The 25,861-nt window shown below is 40.9% G+C and overlaps 1 protein-coding gene across 4 annotated transcripts; it reads right to left on the minus strand.

The window, feature by feature from the left end:
* Nucleotides 1-4,659: 4,659 nt before the first annotated feature.
* On the minus strand, nucleotides 4,660-24,082 carry AFG2B (AFG2 AAA ATPase homolog B). 4 transcript variants are annotated; one of them, XR_002799897.2, is made up of 8 exons: nucleotides 19,713-24,082; nucleotides 18,569-18,754; nucleotides 13,617-13,775; nucleotides 10,668-10,877; nucleotides 9,944-10,136; nucleotides 8,169-8,303; nucleotides 6,895-7,020; nucleotides 4,660-5,009 (listed from the first exon to the last, which is right to left on the minus strand). XR_002799897.2 is itself a non-coding variant. In XM_023618247.2 (8 exons), the coding sequence occupies exons 1-8, from the start codon at nucleotides 20,805-20,807 to the stop codon at nucleotides 4,842-4,844; spliced, it is 2,304 nt and encodes a 767-aa protein (XP_023474015.1). In that variant the 5' UTR covers nucleotides 20,808-24,082; the 3' UTR covers nucleotides 4,660-4,841. The 4 variants fall into 4 exon arrangements, 2 of the variants coding, with proteins under 2 accessions (XP_023474015.1, XP_070093258.1); XM_023618247.2 differs by having other exon boundaries at nucleotides 9,912-10,136; XM_070237157.1 differs by lacking the exon at nucleotides 4,660-5,009 and adding an exon at nucleotides 5,066-6,268 and having other exon boundaries at nucleotides 9,912-10,136.
* Between the last annotated feature and the right edge of the window lie 1,779 nt (nucleotides 24,083-25,861).

Raw genomic sequence — 25,861 nt, forward strand, 5'->3', positions numbered from 1 at the left:
AGAATTAAATCTAATGACGTTAAAAGCTGCAAAACGTGATGTAGCGCACATATGGTGATAAGTGAAGTTAAATTGTAAAGTGCTTTCAGAATAACTCCCATGGTATCCTGATTTTTCCCGTTGAAAAAAGTCAGGGGGTTAGGGGAGAAGAAATAAAAAGAATCAGCTTGAAAGACTTCCGAGAGAAGATCTATCTCTGAGACGACCCCGACGGCTGGCTTCGTCTTGAGGTCCCCTTTTAACTCGCCCCTTAGCTAGCAGCCTGGCCTTGCACAGAGCATGCAGGCGGCTGCAAAACCACGGAAATAAGGAGAACAACAATTCCATTAAATCAGCGGCTGTGTGCCAGACACTGTGCTGGAATCTTCTCCACATTTTTGCAAGGTATGTTATTTAGGCTCAGAGATGCTCTAGTCACATAGCCAGTAAGAGGCAGAGATGTAATCAGAACCCAGGTTTGTCTGGCATCGACATCACTATTCTTTCTGCTCCCTGCTCTTAGCTACTGCAGTTAAGACAAGAGCGCAAGCTCAGTTGTTTAAAAACAACTATTTTTAAACTATCTGAAGTCCAAGCTATGAGTTAACGTTAAAACAGAAACATCTTAATGTTCCGTGGAAAGGGCCAGACCCAGCTCTGTTTCAACCTCATTTAATTCTAGACAAGGGCTCTGCATTCAAACAGACCTGAGTTCAGAGCCCACCCCTGCCACACTTTACTACCAGACTGATTTCGAGGAAACTACTTCACCTTTATGAGTCTCAGTTTATATATCTGTCAGATGGGACAAACCTAGCTCAGGAGGGAATTGGAAAAAACGTATGTAAAGCACGTGGCACTCTGCCTTGCCTGTAGTAGGCACTCAACAAATAGTAATTATGGTTTGAAAAGATTTGTTTTATATGAAGCGGATCATAAATGTAGCTTCCTGCCCACTCATTATGACAGGGGTTCTTAATGTGTGACCCCAGAGCGGTAACTGGAGACATTTCTAAAGCTACTTTTGTCAGAAAGTTCTTTAAAAACAAAACCCCTCATTTTGTTAATTAAAGATAATTTTTCTGGGAAGGAAGAGTGGAAGGAAGAAATCTTATAAGAAATTAAAATGTGTAGCCCCTGCCTGGTAAGGACCTCAAACTCAGAGCCCTACTTGACCAATGTCATTTCTTTTCAAGATGCAGTACTGTTTTCTAGTACTCTAGGCATTTTTCCGGGAGTGGGGACACAGTAAATTTAAAAGATTAATGACACAAGTCTTTTACTTCAGGGTTCTTACAAGTTAGTGCCCACAAGTAACAACCCCTCCACAGATAATTCATTCTAAGGAGGTCTGAGAAAATTTATAAAAGATGAGGGTATTTATTTGAATGTACAAATAGACAAACCAACTGTAAGAGACATTTATTAGGCCAGGTATGAAATAATATTAAAGAGTATTGTTAATTTTGTTAGCTATGATAAATGGTATTATGGTTATGCTGAAAAGAAAACCTTAAGAGATTGCATATGGAGATAGTTAAGGAAGAAATATGATGTCTGGGATTTACTTTAAAATACTTCAGTTAATGAAAACAAATGAAGCAAACAGCAAAATAATTATTCAATCTAGGTGATAGGTATGTGGGAGTTTATTATTCTATTTTTATGCATGTTTGAAAATGTTCAGAATAAAATGTTTTAAAAACTCACAGAGTAGGAGCCAGCCTCGTGGTGCAGCGATTAAGTGAGCATGTTCTGCTTCTCCGCGGCCCAAGGTTCGCCGGTTACCAACCCGCGTGCGGACATGGCACCGCTTGGCAAAAGCCATGCTGTGGCAGGCGTAGAGGAAGATGGGCATGCATGTTAGCTCAGGGCCAGTCTTCCTTAGCAAAAAGAGGAGGATTGGCAGTAGTTAGCTCAGGGCTAATCTTCCTCAAAAAAAAAAAATTCACAGAGTATACAGTTAGATATGATGTGCCCATATAACCTTTAAGATCTGCGTATTTCTATTTGCAGCAATAAGAATTAGACCCAGAAAGCCACTTTCCCGTCTTTCAGTTAATGTCCAGGTTTACTGAGCTTGTGGGAGACGCGAGGTCCACGTGTAGTTTGGGCTTTCCCAGGGTGACTAGCAGGCACAGTTCCCACTCTTCAAACCCTGGCAGCCCCCAAAGGAACCAACTCAGGACACTCACCAGCATCATCCTCTGTGGCTGCTTCAAAGCCAATAATCCCTTAGGGGAGCTTCCCTGCCCCACCCCAATTGCCAGAAACGTCTAGAACTTTCTCTAGCTGCCAAAACCCAGGCTTGCAGGAGCATGGAGCCATGGCTGCTTGGTTTCTACTCCAGGAATTTAAATTTAGATTTTAATTGGCCCAGCTCAGGTTTTATAATGAAAATAGCATATTCTTTTATGAAATATTTTTTGTTGAAAATTCTTTCTGCCCATCCTTCAGTGGCCGCCTAGTTATCAGGTTTAGCAAATCCTGGATTTGTTAAATTTTGGAAGGTCCATATGGTTTAAGGCTGTTAATGTGGCTCAGAAAGGAGCTTGAGCTCAATGTAGGGAAAACTGTTCACACTGCCCAGGTGCTTAGAAGCTGAAATGTTTTAATTTTCTCGCTGATTAAGAACACAGCTTTTGGAAGTTGCCCAGAGCCATCCTTAAATCACATTACAACTGAGTCAAAGAAAACCTTGATCTGCCTTCATCATTTATTATTTCGATGAGAGAAGACACATGAATTTTGTCCTCAGGCTTCTAAAGTTCTGTCGAGAAGTTATAGTTGCAATTTAAAAAGACATTTTGAAATCAAAACTCAGCCTCAAACTAAAGAATGGGTCCTAAATTTCCAGCCTAACCACAAGAAACTTTTTCTACAAAAAAACAAGGGGCCCACAGCTAGAGTATGAATTATTGAGTTCAGGCCAGACAGGTCTTGGGATGGCAAAGGCTTCACAGCTTCCTTGTCACGTAAAATCAATAACGGATAGAGAACATGAATGAAAATTGTCAGAGTTCTTATAAAGTTTCTAGGTATTTTCCCTACTCCTCAAAAGCGAGGAGTCAGTAAGAATAATTTTAACTGAATTATACTTTGTACTTGTAAACAAGACACGTCTTTTCCTTAATTATTCCCAAATAGTGAGGTTTTGCTTACTCACTAGTCCTGGCTCCAGTTAGAAATAGCAAACTTTCCAACAAAGGCCTAACACTGATGACTTCCTGTATTTCAGAAACTATGCTGTGATCACACCCCGTCCATCTGTTGAAGTGCGTCTCCTTGCTGTGCTGAATTCCCTGAATGATCTGAAGTCCATGCTCCCAGCGGCCCTATCAGTGCCATGTCTGTCTCTACTACACTCCAGCACCTAGGATGGCACCTTGAGTGATGGTTCAGTAAGATGCTCACTAGATATTGTTAGGTGAGAAAAATAGGAGGTACAAGTACTACGTTTTTTGGGTTTTGAAAAATTATCTATACATGCATAGGTACTGGAAAGTTAAATACCCAAGTGTTTTCTTCATGTTTATCTGTACTTTCCAGCATTCTAATTACTTTTACCAATTACTTTTTAATTCTAATTACTTTTGTAATAAAGGAAAATAAAAATGTATATATAATCTATGTCCTTAAAAAACACTTATAATTACAAAAGGAAAAATAGTAGCTATACAGTGGAGAAACTGGACAGTACCGTAAACAAGTGATCAAAGTTAGTATCACCAATAATGTGCAGATGTCACGTGCCTCCAGCTGCGCTGAGGACATGACACCCCTTCTGTAGCACTCCACTGGCGATACATAACCTGAACCTGTCATGTTGTGACATCAGACAAACACAAATCAGGAACCAGTTGTTCTATAAAATACTAAGTGTGTACTCTTCAAAAATGTTATGGTCAAGAAAGACTGGGGAGGGGCTGGCCCCGTGGCCGAGTGGTTAAGTTCGCGCGCTCCGCTGCAGGCGGCCCAGTGTTTCGTTGGTTCCAATCCTGGGCACGGACATGGCACTGCTCATCAAACCACGCTGAGGCAGCGTCCCACATGCCACAACTAGAAGGACCCACAACGAAGAATATACAACTATGTACCGGGGGGCTTTGGGGAGAAAAAGGAAAAAATAAAATCTTTAAAAAAAATAATAAAAAAAAATAAAATAAAAAAGAAAGACTGGGGAAATGTTTCAGATTAAAAGAAGCTAAAGAGACAAAAGAACTAAACAGAATGTATGATCCTAGACTGGATACTGTAATGGGAAAAAAATTACTATTGGGACAATGGATTAAATTCACTGGACGACAGATTAAAATATTGTATCAATGTTAAATTTCCTGAATTTGATAACTGTACTGTGGTCATATAAGAAAATAACCTTATTTGTAAGAAATGTACACTGAAGTATTAAGGGGAAATAGGGGTATGGTGTATAAAATCTATTCTTAAATAGTTCAGAAAAATACTGCCTGTGTGTTGGGGGAGAGAGAAAGAGTGAAAGCAAATTCGGCAAAATGTAAAAACTGGTGAATCTGGGATAAGAATATATGAATTCTTTGTACTGTTCTTGCAACTTTTCTATAAGTATAAAATTATTTCAAAATAAAGTTAAAAAACGCAATCAATCAAAACAACCAACCACCACCACCCCCAGTACAAAATCAACACACGTACATATGCTTTCTTCCTAAATTATGGTATTTTAATATACCTTTTGGAAATAAGATAAATCCTAGCTTATCAGGCACAAGTTTTTTTATTTACAGGAAATAACATACACACAAACTCTAAAGTGTGAAGTTGCAAACTATAGCGCAAGCTCACATTTCAATTAATCCTTGAGTAGGTATGTAAAATAATTTTTAAATATCCTCTAAGTTAGAAAATTCTTGTTTCTGAAATAAGTTTTTATATGAAGTCAAATCTTTGTGACTTAAGGATGGTTTTACAGTCTTAAGTGATGTTAGAAAGTGTTCTTGTTTCACTGTGGTTGCTTCTAGTCCATTTTCTTGCAGAGCCAGCAAGGCAGCCTATAAGAGACACACAACAGGAAGTAATTAATTGGCTTCATTTTTGTTTTACAATATATGGGAATAATTTAAAATACGAATGGAAAAATCTCAGTCCCACTTCAGAGAATTCCAATATTCATGACACTAAAAAGTCCTCTTGGTAAACCATCTTTTCTTCTACATTAAATTCTAGCCTTAAATGGGAAAAAAGAAAAAGCAAGTTACAGAATAATATATACATTATGAGCCCATATATATACATTTTTTAAAGATGAGAGACTATCTTCCTGACCTCAGAGCATGGTTTTTTTTCATTTTTCAGGAAGATTAGCCCTGAGCTAATATCCATAGCCAATCCTCCTCTTCTTGCTGAGGAAGATTGGCCCTGACCTAACATCTGAGCCCATCTTCCTCTACTTTATATGTAGGATGCATGCCACAGCACAGCTTGATAAGCGGTGCATAGGTCCACGCTGGGATCCAAACTTGTGAACCCTGGGCCACTGAAGTGATGCACACAAATTTAACCGCTACACCACTGGGCTGGCCCCAGGAGTTTTAATTTATTTTTTTAATTAATTTATTTTATTTTATTTTTTTTGGTGAGGAAGATTGTCCCTGAGCTAACAGCTGCACCAATCTTCCTCCATTTTGTATGTGGAATGCCACCACAGTATGGCTTGACAAGGAGTGCATAGGTCCGCACCTGGGATCCAAAGCCGTGAATCCCGGGCCACCAAAGCAGAGCATGCAAACCCACTTTGCCACCGGGCTGGTCCCAGAGCACAAGTTTTTAAACAGCACAACACTGATCACAAAGGAACAGATCAAACACATACTCTATGACCCAGCAATTCTCTTTGTAGGGATATAGTATATGAAACACACATACATACACATGTATACCAATAGACATGTACAAAATTGTTCCCAGAAGCATAATTCCTAATAGCAAAAAAGTAGTAACCAGAATGTTCAAAAATAAGATATATAAACGTAGTATATTCATATTCTAGAATATTGCAAAGTGATGGAAATGAACAAACTACTGCTACACACAAAACCATGGATGAATTTCACAAACATAGCCTTGAGTTAAAGAAGCAGACAGAAGAGTATACCAGATGGTTCCCTTTATAGGAAGTGCAACAGCAGGCAAAACTCATCTCCAGGGCTGGCAGTCAGGGGAGTGGCTCCCTCCTGGGACAGAGAGTAGCAAGGCCCAAGGGAAGCTTCTGGGGTGTTGATAACGTTCTTTCTTGACCCGAGTGGTGATTCTACAAGTGTGTTCACTTTCTGTTAATTCAATGAACTGTATCCTTATGATTTGTGCCCTTTTCTGAATGTTATATATTTAATGAAAGTTTATGAAAAGAGAAAAACCTACAATGGCTTCTTTTGCCCTCAAAATAAAGTCTAAGTGCCTTACCGTGGCTTCCGAGGACCTATGTGATCTGGCGATGACCCACCTCTTCAATAATTCACGTCATTTCTTCCCTGCAATCCCTCTGCCCCAAACACTGCCCTTCCCTCCCTTAACCTGGCTAACACCCTAATCATCCTTCCAATTTCAGTTCACACACGTCCACTCTCAGAAAGCCTTCTCTGACACCCCCACGTCTGGGTTGGTGTCCTTCCTGGGTGCTCCCACAGCACCCTAAACTTCCCTGACTCACGACATATTTTCAGTTGCCAATTCAGCACTATGATTTGCCTGTCTGCATCCCCACCCCACCATCAGTGGGTAAGCTCTATAAGGGAAGGGAGAGAAGGGGCCACATCTGTTGCAGCTCACACGGTGCCTGCCACACGGAAGCCTTTCAGTAAATACCACCCAGTCAATGAAGATCTGAATAAATGAAGAAATGTTTTCAACCATAGGTTTCTTCACTAATTAACTTACTTCTCTGCAGAGGTTTCCAAGATCAGCTCCAGAGAAAAAACAGGTTTCTGCTGCTAGGTTTTCTAAAGAAACATCAAGCTCCAGTGGCATGTTTCTTGTACAGACTTTTAAAATAGAAAGCCTGCCCTGGAACAAAATTTTTAAAAATATGTTTATAACCTTATAACATTTATGTTTGACACAATGCACTATTAAAACACTTCAAGTTGGAATTTCCTACCAAATTAGGGAAAGTACATATAAGAATCATTTCTGAAGAGGTAAGAAAGAGTAACTCATCAATGGCTCATATGACAACAGTAAAAATAATGACATCATGATAAACTTTGCATATTTTTTTTTTTTAAAGATTTTATTTTTTCCTTTTTCTCCCCAAAGCCCCCCGGTACATAGTTGTATATTCTTCGTTGTGGGTCCTTCTAGTTGTGGCATGTGAGACGCTGCCTCAGCGTGGTCTGATGAGCAGTGCCATGTCCGCGCCCAGGATTGGAACCAACGAAACACTGGGCCGCCTGCAGCGGAGCGCGCGAACTTAACCACTCAGCCACGGGGCCAACCCCTAAACTTTTCATATTTTTATAATCAATTTTTAAAATAGCCAACCGTAGATATATCTCTTTAAGAAACATGATGAATCTCCCTTTTGGGTACAAACAGTGCCATCAGACTGGTTTAAAAGCAAATATATGAATTATCAGACACAATTTAAAAATATAATAGACATTAAAAAAATTTTTTTCATCCTTTTGAAACTTGATAAAAGCCCAAGAAAGGAAAAAATTCGTTCTCTGTGTCTTTCACACTCCCTGCCAGAGGGTCTGGATGTTAAGAGCAAAGGATTTACTGATACTTTGGCTATGGATACATTTTGAAATCTCTGTAATATCAGATTTCTCCACTGTAAAATAAGGATGCTGATGCAGATAATCTCCAAAACCCTTTTAACACTTTAGGATTCCTCCCCTCTAGCTGCAAAGTAATGTAGAGTAGACTCAAAAAACTCAGTATTTTGCATCTGCCACAACACTGAAATAACTACCTTACTTTTAGGCATATGTTTCTCTGAAAAAAGGGCCTGAGTACCCAGGAAAAGCAGATCAAAAGGATGATTTAGGAAGGGCTACCAGGCAAGGAAGAATGCAGAACCCGGTGTAAGACACACACCATGGACACCCACATGGAGTGTGGGATTCAATGCTGCCAGGCTCCTCAGAGTTCAGACATTGCTGTGTTGTTAAGAATGCGCGCGCAGAGTATATGTGTACAATGATTACCTTTTCATCTGGAGGTGGAATATAAATAATCTTGTCTAATCTTCCGGGCCGTAACAAGGCATCGTCTAACACGTCAGGTCTATTTGTTGCTGCGACAATCATGACGTTTCGATTAAAAACTTCTTGAAACTCTGACTGAGGGAAAACACACAACACAAAGTCATGTCAATACATTGTTAATTACTAAAGGTATTTTTTTAAATTACAAATCAGAAGGTCCATTTGTTTTTTTTTCTTTTGAGGAAGATTAGCCTTGAGCGAACACCTGCCATCAATCCTCCTCTTTTTGCTGAGGAACACTGGCCCTGAGCTAACATCCGTGCCCATCTTCCTCTACTTTATACGTGGGATGCCTACCACAGCATGGCTTGCCAAGCAGTGCCATGTCCACACCCAGGATCCAAATCGGCGACCCGGGCCACCGAAGCGGAACGTGCACACTTAACCACTGCACCACCGGGCCAGCCCCAGGTCCATTTGCTTTTAAATAGGGATATCTTTTTCTTGGGGCCAGAATGCTTACACCTCCTATCCAAACCACCTTCTCAATATCAAGGTACCCCAGATACAGATATTAATCAAAGAGCTACTTTGTGCACATGGTGAATGGAGTGACGAATCCTGAGGGACACCTCTCCATATGAGAACCGATGAAAAGCCTTACATCCCAGAGGAGAACATCGACCTGGTGATCTGAATGCACCTGAGTCCCAGTGAATGACTACAACTTAAATGGACAACTTGCAAAGACAGAAGCATATGACTGACACGTGGAGATGTATGGCTGTAAAGTCCTGGCTCTCCTGTCCTTAAGAGGGAGCTTTACTTTACTTTTATTTTTCTTTCCAGAGACAGAAATATGACAATTAACATAAGCTGCAGGTTTGTAAATCCTCGATGAAGAAAAGAAATATCTAAAAGCAGCCAGGGTAGTGCCTTACACACGCTCAGCATTCAAAATTGTTTGTGGAACTGAGTAATCACAGCAGTCCTTCAGCAGCACGATCTCTCAAAGCAGAGAGTTCCGTGTGTCTGCAAGAATTCCAGCAGAGGCTGGGAAACACCTCTCAGATGCTGTGGAAGGAATTCCTGCATTCTGAGATTGGATTAGAAAAACCTCCTGGGTCTCTTCGAATTCTAGTGGCATGTGTTCTTAAGGAGCTCTAAGACTCTCCTTCCATGGAACAATTTTAAAAACGGGAAACAAGTAAGAACAAGAAAAGAATAAAAGAAAAATTACTGTCAGGGATTATTTAAGGATACCAAACTCTATCTGGAGAAGACTCAGAAGGAAGGGGACTTCCAAAGGTCATTTTAACTTCGCTAAAACCGAGGAAACCCAGTCCTCAAGAAAACTGGAAGTTGTCAATCACTAAGATTATTGGAAATAATTGTCTGTTTTGTTCCACATAAAAAGTTTTAGAAAGGGATGAACACCGGTTTTTCAGGATATAGAAATAAGAAGAAACTCCCTTCCCCATTAGCAATATGTAAAGTTATGTTTCTAAAACTTAGGAAAAATAAAATTCACATTCATATACGTCTAATATAATTTATCATAAAATTAACCTCACCTTTCCCAACTAAATTACAACTTTTACCAGCTCTGTAAAAATTCTAACAGAGTCGAATTGAAATTATATAATTCTTTCTATGAGATGAATCCAGCAGAGGAAAACCTACGGCAGATGCATTCTATTTAATGTTGGCCTGGATTTGGGGTGCATTCTGGCTAATAAATACCTCTTCATTTTTTTTCAGCTCCTTGTATTTACCCTGTTGATCTGATGGACCTCCTCTTCTCTCTATAGTCTTCAGCCCAATACCATCTAATTCGTTCAGGAGAACAGAAAGAACACGTTCTTGAACACTACAGCCTGTTTTGCTGATTGATCGAGAGCCCAAGATTGAATCAATTTCATCCAAAAACACAATTGCTGGAGTATTTGCTCTTGCTTGTCGAAATACCTTTTGTTAGGAAAACAAAAATATTAAAAAGCCACACATTATGCCTTATTCATGTGACTGTTATGTTTTCTGCATTACTATTTATAATTTTAAAAATGTAAACAGAAGAGAAAGATTCTAAATGTCTAAGAATTAGGGAATGAATAAACAAGGAACCACAGAGTATTATGTAGGGGTTAAAAATTGTATTTTTAAAGAATATTTAATATTATGGAATTTTAAAAGTGATAATGTTAAGTTAAAAAAATCACAATAAAGATAAATATATCTTTAGACAATATATGTATGTACATATATCTCCTGCCCAAGGAAACAGAAAGACAAAGGAAATTCACCAAAATATGAATAGTAGGTAGAGATATTATAGAGGATTTCTTATTTACACTTTTCTATATTTTCTATAAATAAATATGTATAACTTTTCTAATAGAAAAAAAAGTTATTATTTTTAAAAACAAGGTTTACCCTTAAGGCATGAAATGAAAACTCAAAAATAAACCTAACTACATGAGGGAAAAAAAACAAACAAACCTGAGACAAGACTTTTTCTGAATCTCCAACAAAAGGTGAAAAGAGATCAGCTCCGCTCACGGAAACAAAAGAGCACCGGCAGCTGGTGGCCAGGGCCCTCACCAGGGTGGTTTTAGCACATCCAGGGGGACCATACAGGAGAACTCCCTTCGGTTGTGTCAGGCCCATCCTAACAAATTCCTGAGGGAACTTCAGAGGCCATTCAATGCTCTACGAGTACACAAAAAGAGACAGCTGTTTTAGTACAACAATCAAACATCAAATAATTCAGTCAATTCATTTGTTCATTCAACAGTTCTCAGGTACCTGTTATGAGCTGGAAATGCAGTATATCCTCCACACAGTAGCCAGCGATCTTATAATCTAAGTCAGGTCACATCACTTCCTGCTTCAGTGACCTCCCATCAGAATTAGAATACAGTCCAAACCCAGACTCCTTTCCCACCACTGCTCACAGGCCTCATGTAACCTGACCGTCACCCCAATACCCCAGTTCATTCCCCTCAGGGCCTTTCCCTGCTCTTCTCTCTCCGCCTGAGCACTCCCTCAAGATCTTTGTGTGACTACCCCTCATCACTCAGGTCTCAAATGTCATTTCCTTTGGGAGGTCTTCCTTAACCAGTGTAGTTAAAGCAGACCCTCCTCCTAGTCAGTCTAAGCTACTACCCATCTTTTATTTTTCTTCCCCCTCCCCAAAGCCCCAGTACATAGATGTATATTCTAATTCTAAGTCCTTCCAGTTCTTCTATGTGAGCCGCCACCAAAGCACGGCCACTGACAGACGAGGGGTGTGGTTTCACAACCAGGAACTGAACCCGGAGCGCTGAACTTTAACCACTAGGCCATCAGCACTGACTCCCCATCTGTTGCTTTTGGAGCACTTATTCATTCGCTATCTGAAACTATTATGTTCCCATGTTGGGGCTGTCATTCTGCTCCTGCTAGAATGTAAGCAAAGATCACCCCTAAATCCCCAGCACCTAGAATGACAGCGTCACAAAATATGCGCTCAATAAATGATAACTGAATGGTAAATAAATCCTCACTACCTCTGAGATAGATGGTTTTGTTACTATCATAATTTAACAGATGCAGAAATTCGGGCTTGGAAAAGTTAAGTAACTTCCACTGGGTCATGTTGTTGGGGAGGTGGCAGAACAAAGACTGACCCCAGGCAGTGTCCTGACTACTGATACACTGCCTCTCTACAAAAGGGGGATAAGACAAGACCCCTGTCTCTAAGGAACTCATATTTTAGTTGGAGAGAAGGCTTGCAAACTAACAACCAGGCCAGAGAAGGGCATTCCACGGAGAAGGAACAATACAAAAAGAGAGATATGAAACCGTCTAATTCATCCCCTAACAGGAAACAGAAACAGAAAACAATGGGGCAAGGAATGAAGTGGAGGAAGGAGTCAGGTCACAATGGGCCTTCAAAGTTTGAGTCAATATGGAGGAAGCAGTATGTAGAATGGACTGGAAGGAAGTCAAACTAGAGGAAGGGAGATTAGTTAGAAGTCTTTTCCAATGATTCAGACTACAGAAGTAATATGGCTGGATGTGTCACAGGCAGTAGAGATGGTGTCGAAGGGATGGATTTGAAACATAAAATGTAATTATGTTTTACACAAGGACTAAGTTCTAAATCCAGAGGGAAGGTGCATGCATGTATGACATGATCCATACGTTGAGAAGACAGGTTTCCGACTTAGGGGATGGGGTGGCTGGCTGTATTCACTGAAGGAGGGAGTCCAGGTATAGACGTGGAGTTGGTTAGCTGAACTCTGGACATGCTGAGTTTGAGATCTCTGGGAGTTATCCAGTAGACAGGCAGCTAAGTAGTTCTGAAGATCAAAAGAACTATCTGCACTGGATATAAAGATTTTTAAGTTAACAGTTTTTAGGGGACAGTTGAAGCTTTGGACATTGAGGGGATCATGGACTTACTCAGAGAATGCAAAAGAGGACTCCCAGGAGCTTGGAGCACCAACAGTGAAGGCACAGGAAAGGAGTGTTCAGAAAGGCAGGAAAGCTTAACATTTCACAGCTAAAGAGTGTTTCCAACGGGAAGGTGTGGCTAATCTCTCTCATGTATTTCGTGAGATTAAATGAGACAATGCATGTAAAAAGTTAGGGCACATTATAAATGTGCTTACCCATGGACACAAGGATTTCAGGGTTCAATGTAGATATAGCTCCTAATTAAGACAAATAAATTATAATCAACACTTATAAATCACAGTCTTTTGTGTGTGTTATTAGATCACCCAAAGGTAAGTTGGCAAAATCAATATCTGAAACTGCAGTGCAGGTAAGAGGATCTGGGGGGTTGTGTCTCTCAACACCCGCCATGAGAACCAGGATCAAGTAGCCATCCAGGCCACAGAGACTGTTTATTCTAATTTTGTGCTTTTACCAGTCCCAGGGCAAACTCAGGCCCATAAACTAAGAATCATTTTTACACTTTTAAATGCTCAAAAAAGAAAGACTACTACTTTGTGATATGTGAAAACTGTGAAAATTAAATGATTTCAGTGTCCATAAACACAGTTCCATCAGAACACAATACTCATTATGTATTGTCTACACTGCTTTTGCGCTATGATGGCAGGGTTGAGTGGCTGCAACAGAGACCGCATGACCCACAAAGCCTAAAATATTTACTATCTGGCCCTCTACAGAGAAAGTTTGCTAACCCTTGTTCTAGATTATAAGTTCTTTAAAGCAAAAAAACAAACAAAAAGAGGGTGAGGTTGGAAAAAACAAAAAATGGTATTTGGTGCCTACAGAAGTCCAGTTAAACAAGGACTGAACAGTGACCACTGGATTTAGATGTCAGGATCACATTGGTGACGGCAGCAAGAACAGTGTCAGCGTAGCTTGTTTTCTTCATATGTGCACTATCCTTAAAGTGTAATATTCTACTGGCTTAAGCACTCTCTATTTTACCTGTTTTAACTTCAGTTTTACATCTTCAAGGCCACCAATCTGCTCCCAGCCAACAGGCTTTATGTCCATCAGTCCAACGACACTGCGAAATGATGAGGGTTGAATCTTTTTAAAAGCTTCAAAAAAGTCTCTTCCATCAATCATCGGATTGTCCTGGTTCTGAAGAAATACACCCAAAAAAGAAAAATCAAACCAAAAATTAGGTGGGCCTAATTTTTTTTAATCTTCTTTTGAATTTGTAAATTTTGTTATCATTAGAAAGAAATTATATACATAGTACACAAAATTAAATGCTTCTCCCACCCAACTCCCGCTAATATTCAACCCCAGAGGATGTCAGCAGTCTCCTGTGTATTCTTCCCATATGTTTTATGACAATAAGCATATGTATATACTTTCAAAAAGATACACAGATGGGACCATACTCTACATATTAATTTGTACTTTTCACTTATCTTACAAATCTTTTCATGTCAACTAATACAGTTCTACGTCACTCTTTTTGATAAATGCATAAGACACTATTGTATGAGTATACATAATTTAACCACATCCTTCCGTTAAACATTAGGTTGTTTCCAGTCTTTTGTTATTAAAAACAAAAGGATATTTGCATGATCTCAAAGGGTCTCCTCACAGATTTCTTATTAGTTGCAAAGAGAAAAACAGCAGCTATCCAGTGGGTAAACTGGACAAATCCTTGACTGGTTGATCACATCAGTCACCGATTAGAGGCATCACCAATGAGGGGCAGGAGGACATCTTGTGCCTCCACCTGTGAAACCCTAAGAGGGACACACTGTCACTCATGTAGTATTCCCAACAGGCATGCATAACCTGAATCTGGCTATGAAGAAACATTAGACAAACCCAAACTGAGAGACAGTCTATTAAAAAATGTCAACATCAAATGTCTCACACACAAAAAAGCTATGAAAGCATTCAAGATTAAAGAAACTAAAAACTAAATGCAATACATTATCCTGGACTAGCTCTTGTACTGGAGGAAAAAAATGTTAAAAAGATTGAGACAATTCCAAAAATCAGAACATGGACTGTAGATCTGTCAACATTTTGTATCAATGTTAAATTTCTTGAATATAATGATTATACACAACCATACTATGGTCAGTATGGGAACATAGTGTGTTCTTAGGAAACAGATGTTAAACCATTAAGGGACAACAGGTTATGATGTATGCAATACATTCTCAATTCAGAAAAAATAAGTAATATGTATACATATAAAGAGAGAGAGAGAAAGACAGACAGACTGATAAAGCTAATTTGGCAAAATGTTAAAAATTGGTGAATTTGGATAAAGGATTTAGAGGGAGTTCTCTATCTCGCGACTCCTCCCTGAAGTTTTAATTATTTCAAGACAAAAAATTTAAACAAGAAAAAGAACTGAAAGAGACTAATTTTTAAAGAAAGTAAAGTTGAAGATTCTTCATGTTTACTGGCCATTCATAATCCTTTTACTGTGAACCACCTGTTCATATCTTACCACCCATTTTTTCTTGGATTGTTGGTCTAACTGATTTGTGAGAGCTCTTTCTATATCAAAGTATATCAAAGAAATTGGTCTTTTTGTCATAGCTAAAAGTATTTTTCCCAGTCTTTCTCATGTCTTATCTTTGCTTATCGTATTTTTTTGTCATTCCAAAACGGTCAAATTAGTAAATTATTTCCTTTTTGGCTATTAGGTTTTATGTTATGCTTAGAAAGGTTGTCTTCACTCTAAAATTATATTTTGGAGAACTCTTCTTGCAATTTCCTTTACCATTCTAGTGAAGCATATCTTCTGTTACAGTTAAAGACTCCCTATATTTCTATTTGTAGTATCTGTATTATATTTAAGTATTTGCCTTCTGATATCAAATTCTGAACATTCAGTTGTCCCAAAATTCCCATTTTCAATAACAAACTATTTTATCCCATATATGTAAGATTATACGAGTGAATACATAGGTATAGACCTATTCTTAACAGTGTAACAAAAGAATGTTAATCATAATAATCTCTGGGAGGTGAGATTTCAGGCAAATTTTACTTTTTTTTTTTTATGCTTTTTGGTGACGAAGAGTGGCCCTGAGCTAACACCTGTTGCCAATCTTCCTCTTGTATTTTTTTCCTCCCTAAAGCCCCAGTACATAGTTGTATATCCTAGGTGTGGGTCATTCTAGTTCTTCTATGTGGGATGCCACTACAGCATAGCTTGAAGAGCAGTGTGTAGGTCTACTCCCAGGATCTGAACCAGTGAACCCAGGGCTGCCAAAGTGGAGTGCACAAACTTAAGCACTCAGCCACAGGGCCGGACCCTTTACTTTCTTTATAATTTTTTATCTTGTATAATTTCTCACAAAGAACACTATTAAATAATTTTTTAAATAGCTTTTTTTCCTTACTAGCTAGCAGTATTAGATGTTAGGTACCTGAATACTAATTAATTAATTTTTAGTAACTAACTAACATTTGAAGACCTCATTTATACTTCAAGATCACTTGGATGTACATTATTTCACTTGATTCTCATAATCCTTTCAGACAGATAAAATTCTTTCCTTTCTGTGTGTATATGTGCATGTGTCAAACTATATTTCTAATCCCTTAATGGGAATACGTCACAAAAAGCTGAATGAATTTTACTATGTCCCTTGTCTGCCATGGCACAGACAGAGGCAGCAGCTGCCCCCTCAGCTGCCTGTCAGGGGAAAGAAGAAAAGGACAGAACCAGTACCTTCCCAGATGCCTCTGTCCCTTCTTCCTTTTTGCCTTTCTTCCTTCCACTGCCCCTGGTTGTTTATGAACTCAGCCATCACCTGTGGTGACTACGCCTGGGCAGGCCCCTCCTGGAGCAGCAGTGGGCTCCACCCTAGGAGACGGCAGCTGGCTGGTCCACCTAAGCCAAGGTGCTTAAGGTCAAACCTGGAACTTCAAAGCAGAGGGAATCCTAAGTGTAAATCTCCTTTCCCATCCCCTGTATGCTCATCCTCCCCTCAAAAGGCATATATTCTTACACCTTTATATACGGGACTTTGAAGCAGTTTTGGTTCTAAACCCAGAAGATGAGGAATTACAAGTTCACACAATTCCTTCCCCACCTTCATTGTAAGAGCAAAAATAAAGAAAAGGAAATGAAGAAGAACAGAAATTATGCAGGTAAAAACATTTTCAAAATTTAGGATGATACATCAGCCTTCTATAGTTTAAATAAACTCAAAATTGAGTCTTAAAAATTATACGATCTGGGGCCAGCACCATGGCATAGTGGTTAAGTTTGGCGTGCTCCGCTTCAGTGGCCCAGATTCACAGGTTCAGATCCCAGGTGTAGACCTACACCACTTGTAAGCCATGCTGTGGCAGCAACCCACATACAAAGTGGAAGAAGACTAATACAGATGTTAGCTCAGGGCAACAGATGCTAGCTCATCTGTAATCTTCCTCAGAGAAGAAAAAAATTTTACAAGAGCAAAGGACAATTTTAATGTTACAATAGAGATTAAAAACTTTGTGCCAGAATCCTCAGCATGCTGACATTGATTTTTTTCTGAAGGAGTTTAGGGATTCAAGATTACTTAAAACATAAAAAGTGAACAAATTTTCCAATCCATAATGTTGAAAACTATAATACTTAAGCAAATATCCTAAACATTTTTAAGAAAGGTAGACATGAATTAAAGATTAGACTGTTAAAGACAAATTTTAATAAAATTCCAGGCACTCAATCTTCTCCTGAGTCGGAAAAGGTTATTTTCCCTACAAGATATTTATTAACTACAAAGAGAAAAAGAGTATCTTGACAATGGAGAAAACTCAGAGATACCACCTTATCTAAGAAATCAAAGTTAACTTCACTAGTAAGAGGATGAAGAGACATCATTTGCTACCTAAGAGATGCAATGAGAAGAACACTATCATTTATGTGATATTCCTGCCAAAAACACAAAACCTGAATCAAATCATGAGGAATCATCAGTCAAACCCAAAATGAGGAATATTCTACAGAATAACTGACCTGTACCCTTAGAAATTTAAAGTCATAACAGAAAGACTGAAGAAAGGTTCTGGATTAAAGAAGATTAAGAAATCATGACAACTAAATGCAATATATAATCCTGCATTAGAAAATAATTTTTTTTTCTTTTTAAATTTTTGCTATAAAGGAAATTAGTGAGACAAATGGTGAGATTTGGATAAGATCTATATAGATTAGGTAGAAGTACCATGTCAGTGTTAATTTCCTCATCTTGATAACTGCACTGTGGTTACAGTCCTTGTTTTTAGGAAATATACACTCAAGTTTTCAAGGCTAAAGGGGCATCACGGCTGCAGTACATTCTCAAATGTTTCAGAAAACACACACACATATATAAAGACACACACATGAAGAGAGAATGATAAAGCAAATGTGGTAAAATGTTACATTCGAAGAATCTGGGTGAAGGATACATAGAAATTCTTTATATTACTTTTGCAACTTTTCTCTAAGTCTAAAAGTGCTTCAAAAATAAACAAAATTCGAAATGAAAAAGAAATGTTTGATTCTTCTGGGGCCACACTTTTTCCTGACTGCTCTGGGCTTCAGCACTGGGGAGTTACTAGGGGAGTGGGGGAAAATGCCCTGGGTAGACCTGGAGGACTCAGCCATCCATCTTCACTTTCAGTCATTTGCTATCTATATGGAGTTGAGATGTAAAAATATACAGTAGCCCCTTGGTATCCACGGGGGATTGATTACAGGATCAAAATCTGAGGATACTCAAGTCCCTTAGTCGGCCCTGATATCAGAACCATCAGCAGATACAGAGGGCTGACTGTATTGTAAGAAACAGCTGTGGAAGATATCAAAAGTTCCAAGAAAATGTACTTACTACTTTTTTTATCCCCATATTAATCTCTTACATTTAATAAAAAGATTAATGTAGATGGTGATAAATCACTATTTCTACCTTCTCATTATGAAGCAGAGCATGCATGGCAGCCTCCCTACAGAGTGCGGTCAGGTCTGCGCCAACATAGCCCACTGTCATTTCTGCGAGGAGGCTCAGATTGACTTGACTGGAGACGGGCATCTTCGAGGTAATCACTTGTAGAATCTCCTTTCTTTGTTTAAGCGTGGGAGTCCCAATGATAACCTATACAGAAAGCAAAAAAAGAAATATTAAAGTTTATGGTTTAAAATATTTTTTACCCTCACAAACATGTATAATAATTTAGTGAACAAACTCAGAACTATTACTAAGCACTCTTAAGCATGGCTTAGATTCTGAATATATGAAAATCCTAATTTTCCAGAGGAGCATCACTGGCTAGAAAGTTGTGCAGTGAAAATTATATGTTTTTAATAGGTTTTTGTTATTTTTGAGAACCTACCAAGGGAGCCATGGATCCGACAGCAAACCAGATAATCTAGGTCCCTGCCCTTATGGAGCTTATTCAGGAAACAGGTATTAAGACGGTGCAAGGAAGAAATCCATTCAAGTTCTAAAGAGATTAAGCTCAATGTGCGCAACTATCATCTCTCTTTAGATCCTACCACAAAGTTCAAACATCACTTAAATTAACCACTATTCACACAATTTAATAGAAATCAAGAATCAATTTAGGACTGAAGCTTATAAAATAGGACAGCTTTGAATACTCAACCTTCCTGGCAACTCAGGGAGCAATTGTGGGACAGGACGCTGGTATCCTGACAAGGAATGAATAAATCCAGAAGAGTTCACGTCTGCTCTGATTTGGTTCTTCCCTGCCTTCTCCCTTTTTATGTCAACATAGTTATTTCTTGAGGCTATCCTTCTAGACTCTCATTCCAAATCCGTAAGAGTTTAATACGCCTGTAGCGGATCTAGTCCCTTAAAAATTAACATTACATCTTTAGGAACTGAATAAAACTAATCCCTATTGGCCACCTTGGTTCTCAGAATAATTTGACTCGGGGGAAAAACAGGTCCCGGACCAAAGATCACATATGGAGAGAGAATGTGTTCTCTGCATTACAAAGAGCCCCACTCCGGCCTCCCCGACTTTCAGGCAAGGCCAGAACAGGTAGAGTATCCCGAGGCACCGGGGTAACCGACCCGGCCTATTTACCTCTCGGTCAAACCTCCCAGGCCTGCGCAGCGCTGGGTCTAGCGCATCCGGCCGGTTGGTGGATCCCACAACCACCACCTCGCGGTCTCCGCCGATGCCGTCCAGCAGCGTCAACACCTGGGCCACCACGCGGCTCTCCGGGGCTCGGTGCGGGCCGCCCCGCCGGGGGCACAGCGCGTCCACCTCGTCCAGGAAGAGAAGGGTGGGCCTGCGGCTGGCCAGCTCGCGGGCGCGCTGGAAGAGCCGCCGCACGTTCTCCTCGGTCTCCCCGGGCCGGGCGCCCTGCAGCGCGGGGGCGCTCACGGCCAGCAGCTCGGCGCCCGCCTCCCGGACCACCGCCCGCACCAGCTGCGTCTTGCCCACGCCGGGGGGGCCCGCCAGGAGCACCCCGCGCGGCACTGCCAGACCCAGTGCGCTCAGGGCGCGAGGGTAGCGGAGCGGCAGGAGGAGGAGCTCCCGCAGCGAGTCGGCCGCCTCCGACAGGCCCCCCAAGGGCACCTCGGCCTGCGGCTCCGCTTCCGACGGAGGCTCCCCGGCGAGACCGAGGCGGGTGCGAGGCGTGACCAGGCCGGCCGGATCCGGGCTGGGCACCCCGCTCACGATGTGCAGGGCGGCCACCGGGCCGGGGGCACCCGGCGGAGCGGTCACCACGTGGCCCCGGGAGACCGGTCGGTTCCTCAGCAGCTCCTGCGCCGCCTCCAGCACCGCGACTGCATTCGGGGCACCCAGCGCCCCCGGCCGCTCGCGCAACACCGGCCACACGGTGAGGCGCTGAAGGGGCGGGCAGGGCACCAGGAGGAGGCAGCTCAGGCGGAGGCTCCCCCGCGCCCCCGGCGTCCCCACTGCCGCCCCGGGGCTCGCGCACTGCGCATCCAGCTGCACAAAGCCGTCCGCTCCGTCCCGCCGCGGCCAGGCGGTACAGAGGCAGGAGCCGCCGTCAGGCAGCGAGATCCTCACCGCCGAGCCCAAGCGCGCGCCCAAGGCGCGGAGGGCGGCCGGGCCCAGGCGACAGCGCTGCGTGCCCCGGTCCCTAGCATCTAAGGGTAGCAGTTTTAAGAGCGGCCCCTCGGGAAAGGGACCTGAGTCCGGAGCCATCGCACAGGGAGAAAACGAGGCCGAGCAAAGCTGGGTGGAAATTCCACCCGGGCAGGAAAACCGAGCACACCACGCTCCTCGGCCGGAAGAAGGGGACGCGCATGCGCCAGGGAAGACGCCCAGCTGCTAGCCCCTGAGTGGAGGCCGAGAGGGCCAATCGGGAAGTTAGACGACGCTCCGGCCGCCGCTCGGGTCTAGTTTGTTGTGGTGTCCGGTTTCATGAAGTCCAGTCGCCCCTTCCAGAGCTTAACTGACGAGGTCTTCGTGGCGGGTGTCTGGGAGGCAGCGGAAGCTACCTTCACTGGGTCATTAAGCGTGTCCCTTGGTGGTTTGGGAGTCACCGGCATAGCACACTCTTACCCTGGCGCTCGGACTCGAGCAGCATCACCTGCGCTATGGGAGTATCAGCCTAGAGACTCTGCTATTTTATGAAGAAACCTCGACAGTCCCCATGGCTGCCGCATTGTGGGGTGCTCTGGTGCTAATTACTTAGGCGACTTGGAGTAGCTGAGACAGCCTTGGCGCCTTTGATAACCTGGGTTCCAACCAGCTTGGAAGGTCCAGGCGTGCCCTTCGTATAGAAAAGCACCAGCAGAAGAAGAAAGAAGTACAGTGTAGCGTTTTAAGTCCCTCCGAGACGGGAAAGAAGGAAAAGCAGGCCATCTGACGCATTTGTGGCACAATCTGTTCTGTTCAGACTCCCGATTTACTCCTTTGAGTGTTCTTTGACAACAGCTTAATTATAACGTTTTCTGTTCCTGTGATGAATGCTTATTGTCTTTTTGAGGCACAGCAGTATTAAGTCCTGTATTAGAGACTATGCTTGTCTACATTATTAAGACTACTGCCTGCCATTGTCTTTCCACCTTTTCTTTCCCCTCCCCACAGGGAATTTCCTCTGTATCAGCTGGAATATATTTCCCATCCTTTTAAATTCTGCTCGTCAAAAGGAGCTACAGATATTCAAAGTCAAGAAAATATGCTTTGTTTTTATCTTACACCTTGCTACCTCTGTTTTCCCACCTTCTCTGCAATCCAAATTTATGAGATTAGAAAATTAAGATTACAGATAGAGTCTTAAATCACTGGGGACCGGGTTTTTTTTCCCCCTACCGGTGCAGATTATCGATTGCGGTCTCTATAACGATGTCTTCTCAGTGGAAAGTACTGTCAGACCTGGGAGCTTAAGACCAATGCCACTTCCTGGCCTCACTCTACCCAAACCTCAGGGCAGACACTGGCTGACTTCTGGATTCCACAGTCACTTGTCTGGTCTCTGCTGTATGTTTCCAGCTCCAGTGCTAGAGAGAATAACTTAAAAGGAATCAGAAAATAGCATACTAAGAGGAGGTCCCGAAATGGATGTCACCCATTATATCCTATTTTCTTCTTTCTCTTAGTCTTATTGGCTTTGTTCTCTTTGAAGAACAAAGACTGCAAACTCAGGCTTTTCAAGAACAGCTGTGTACTTTCTGAAATAAAAAAACAATTATTATTACTATAATAATAAAAAACCAAATATAAAAAACAAACATTATCACTACTATTTCCACTATCTTAATATCCACATTTATCATACCATTCGATGACATAGTCTTCTTGTGGAAAACTATTCTAATAGGAATTGTGTGGTTCTTTTGCTTATTTATTTTTAATAAGACCCCAAATTTGCTGATTCTGTGAACCGTAGTGCCAATTAAAGCACCAAAAGTTTGAACCACTAGAGGGAGTCCAGAACCAAATAAGCCCAAAGGCTGCAGGATTGTGGAATTTGAAGTGTTCTCAACTGTGGCTTCTACTAGGTTTTGCCAAGATTCACACCCAGGTGTATGAATTGTCTGTTGTCTATATAGTTACTTATTTTTACATAACTTCTACATGCCTCAGACTATGTAGAACTCACTTTCCAAGTTATAATTTAATTGCTGTATTAAATATGAAAATGAGACTCTCCACAAATCCAAAATTTAGTGGTGGATCAAAATCCAAACAAACTGAACTTACCTTGCTATAGCCTAGAAATAATTCTAGCTTTGAATTGTTTCAAATAGTCTTGCTAAACAAAATCTTCTGTGCGATTTTCCTGAAGAGATGCATTTAACAAATACTTTCTCTTGATTTCACTTGCTACATTCAAGGTTACAATCTGTCTTTAGTAAATTAACTGTAAACGTTCTTCATTAGCAGTAAGTCTAAAGTTCGAAAGAAATAGTTGGAACCTGTTTCTTTTTTAGAATAATGATTGTACATTATTTGTGTGCCTTCGCAGTCAATAATAGTAGATATTAAGTGTATTTCAGGGTGTGAAACATACTGTAATTGTGAAAAATCTAAAGAAAATGGTTAAGCCGGTAGCGTGAGTCATCTATATACCCCAGAATGCTAATTTTTCTTATGTTTCCATTTTCGTGTTATGTTCAACCCTAATATATTTGAAAGGTAGCAATGATTATGAGTTGTAATAGATAAGTATAGAGATTCGTTTAAGCACACTTGAAAAAGCATGATTTGCAGATGCTTTCATCTCAACATGTTCATGCAGAGATATCAAGTGACCTAGTTCCACAGATAGCTAATATACCAAACAGATTTTCTTATTTTAAAGTATATAATGAAAACTCTCTAAAATAGGACATCCTTAAAATTGTTCTTTAAATTTTTCAACCCTTAGTTGTTGTCATATGTCAAAGCTAGACTTATTTTTTACAAGATAGAGAGTCAGAGGAAGGGGGAGGTGATTAGAGTCATCAGAAATCTTTGCTGGGGGCTGGCCTGGTGGCGCAGCAGTTAAGTTCGCATGCTCCACTTCGGAGGCCTGGGGTTTGCCAGTTTGGATCCCGGGTGCGGACATGGCACCACTTGGCAAGCCATGCTGTGGTAGGCGTCCCACATATAAAGTAGAGGAAGATGGGCATGGATGTTAGCTCAGGGCCAGTCTTCCTCAGAAAAAAAGAGGAGGATTGGTGGTAGATGTTAGCTCAGGGCTAATCTTCCTCAAAAAAAAAAAGAAAAGAAATCTTTGCTAGACTACAAATGACCTGCAGACAAGAGTTCACAGAACACCATTCTGACAGTCTGTCCTTGCATATTCTCAGGAAACCGCTTATGTCATCATTTTTTTAGAAGTTAAGTCTTTAAGATAATTATTCCCAGTGATGTTTGTTCAAACCATTTGACTAATAAAAGTAATAAAAATATTCATGTATTTATTAATCAAATATTTATTGAACATCTACTGTGTGCTACTTACAGGTAGTACCAGAGGCTGAGTATATGGTGGCAAAAAAAAAAAAAAATGGAATCCTTACCTTCTTGAAGTTTGTAGTCTGGCAGAGAAGTCAGACGTTTAAGGACTCAATAAGTGAATAAAATTAAAGATGACGAAAATTGCTATGAAGGAAAATAAACAGAAAAAGACTACTTTACACGGAAAGCAGGGAAGGCCTCTCTGAGGAAGTGACATTTAAGCTGAAACCTGAAGGATGAGAAGGAGCCAGGCAGAAGAATGGGAGATGGAGGGCGGGGGGGGGGGGTGGGGGGGGTGGGGGGGGTGGGGGGGGTGTTGCGGATACTAGTCAGAGGGAAAGGCCTTAGCCAGTGCCCTGATGTTAGAAAATGCTGGCTGCGTTTAAGAAATGAAAAGAAGGCAAGTTTTGTCTTTACCATACCTTTGGCACTTACATTCTATTTTTTTCTAATTGTCTTACATATAGTGGATATTTTGTTACTCTGAATAAATAGCAAGTTGTTTAAGGATGGAAACTAATTTTAAAAATATGTGTCGGGGCTGGCCCAGTGGCATAGTGGTTAAGTTTGTGCACTCCGCTTGGTGGCTCAGGGTTCGAAGGTTTGGATCCTGGTCATGGCTCATTAAGCCATGCTGTGGCAGGCATCCTATGCACAAAATAGAGGAAGATTGGCACAGATGTTAGCTCAGTGGCAATCTTCCTCAAACAAAAAGAGGAAGATTGGCAACAGATGTTAGCTCAGGGCCAGTCTTCCTCACACACACACACACAAATCTATCTATGGTAACTTTACAGGAATCTAGTAGTGTGCTAGAATGTAGGTGTGCTCAGTAGACACTTGTTGAATTGAATTTGTTTGAAATTAGGGAATGGAGTCTGGTGACCCATGCTATGGGGGTTAGATTTTGTTCTATCCGGACACATCAGACACTATTCAGAGCAAACTCAGGTAGACCTCAAGGATAATGATCTTCAAGGAGGATGTCCCTGCTCCTGACTGAGGCTGCTTCTCCGGCCACTCCTACCATTCATCTCTCCCCCGTTTGACATTTAAAAAATGTCAGTAAATTTTAAAAATTTCAATAAATCAATCATTATAATAGTCTTAAAATTCAGGATTGTTGCCATAATCATTGCTAATGTTCAAATACTGTATCTTAAGGTTGGGTATAACATCGAATTGGAAACCCATGTGCCGCTGATTTGTGTAAACATTCATCTTCCCTTTTCTCTTTCTACTATCGGTTGGAGTCTTTACCACTTTTATCGGCTTATTGCGACAGCCTCCTAACTAAACTCCATCCCTCCAGTCTCTCCTCACGTTGCCACTATATTAATCCAGCTAGGAAACTGCTGTACTTTGTCTGGTTTGCGGGTTATATCTATCTTAATAAATCCTAGATCTTTCAAACACTCAGACTTGTCTAAGAGGGGACCCAATATTATGTAGGATCTAATCTTCGAGACCGAGCCAGAAAGAAGTCCAGCATACAGAAATAGGGAAGACACCATCTGAAAATGGTTTATTAATGGTGGCTTCAAGGAAAGTTTATAAAGTTTAGTAAGCTTTATTTTAAAAGTCTATTTTTCATCACTTTAAAGTTAATAAACTTCCTTTGACCTGCTCCCCCCTCCAAGATAAGTGTTTCTGCCCTGGGTTTCCTCAATACCCTATGCATACCTCTTAGAGTGATTATCTTACTGTATCATAGCTGTCCTTGTCTGTCTAAACTCTTTAAGGACAGAAAATATGTCTTGCTCTTCTCTGAATGCTGTATACCTACCACGGAGCCTGAAGCATGTACG

Source organism: Equus caballus, chromosome 1 (assembly GCF_041296265.1).
Source record: "Equus caballus isolate H_3958 breed thoroughbred chromosome 1, TB-T2T, whole genome shotgun sequence".
NCBI classification, from domain to species: Eukaryota; Metazoa; Chordata; class Mammalia; order Perissodactyla; family Equidae; genus Equus; species Equus caballus.

Bases quoted from the DNA above. Each gene is read 5' to 3' on its own strand.
- AFG2B (XM_023618247.2), bottom strand. From the start codon at position 20,807: ATGGCTCCGGACTCAGGTCCCTTTCCCGAGGGGCCGCTCTTAAAACTG. The intron at 18,755-19,712 runs GTAAATAGGCCG...CTTTCTGTATAG, and splicing joins CTGGGAGGTTTGACCGAGAG to GTTATCATTGGGACTCCCAC. The intron at 7,021-8,168 runs GTAATCATTGTA...ATTTTGTTCCAG, and splicing joins TTCCACCTCCAGATGAAAAG to GGCAGGCTTTCTATTTTAAA.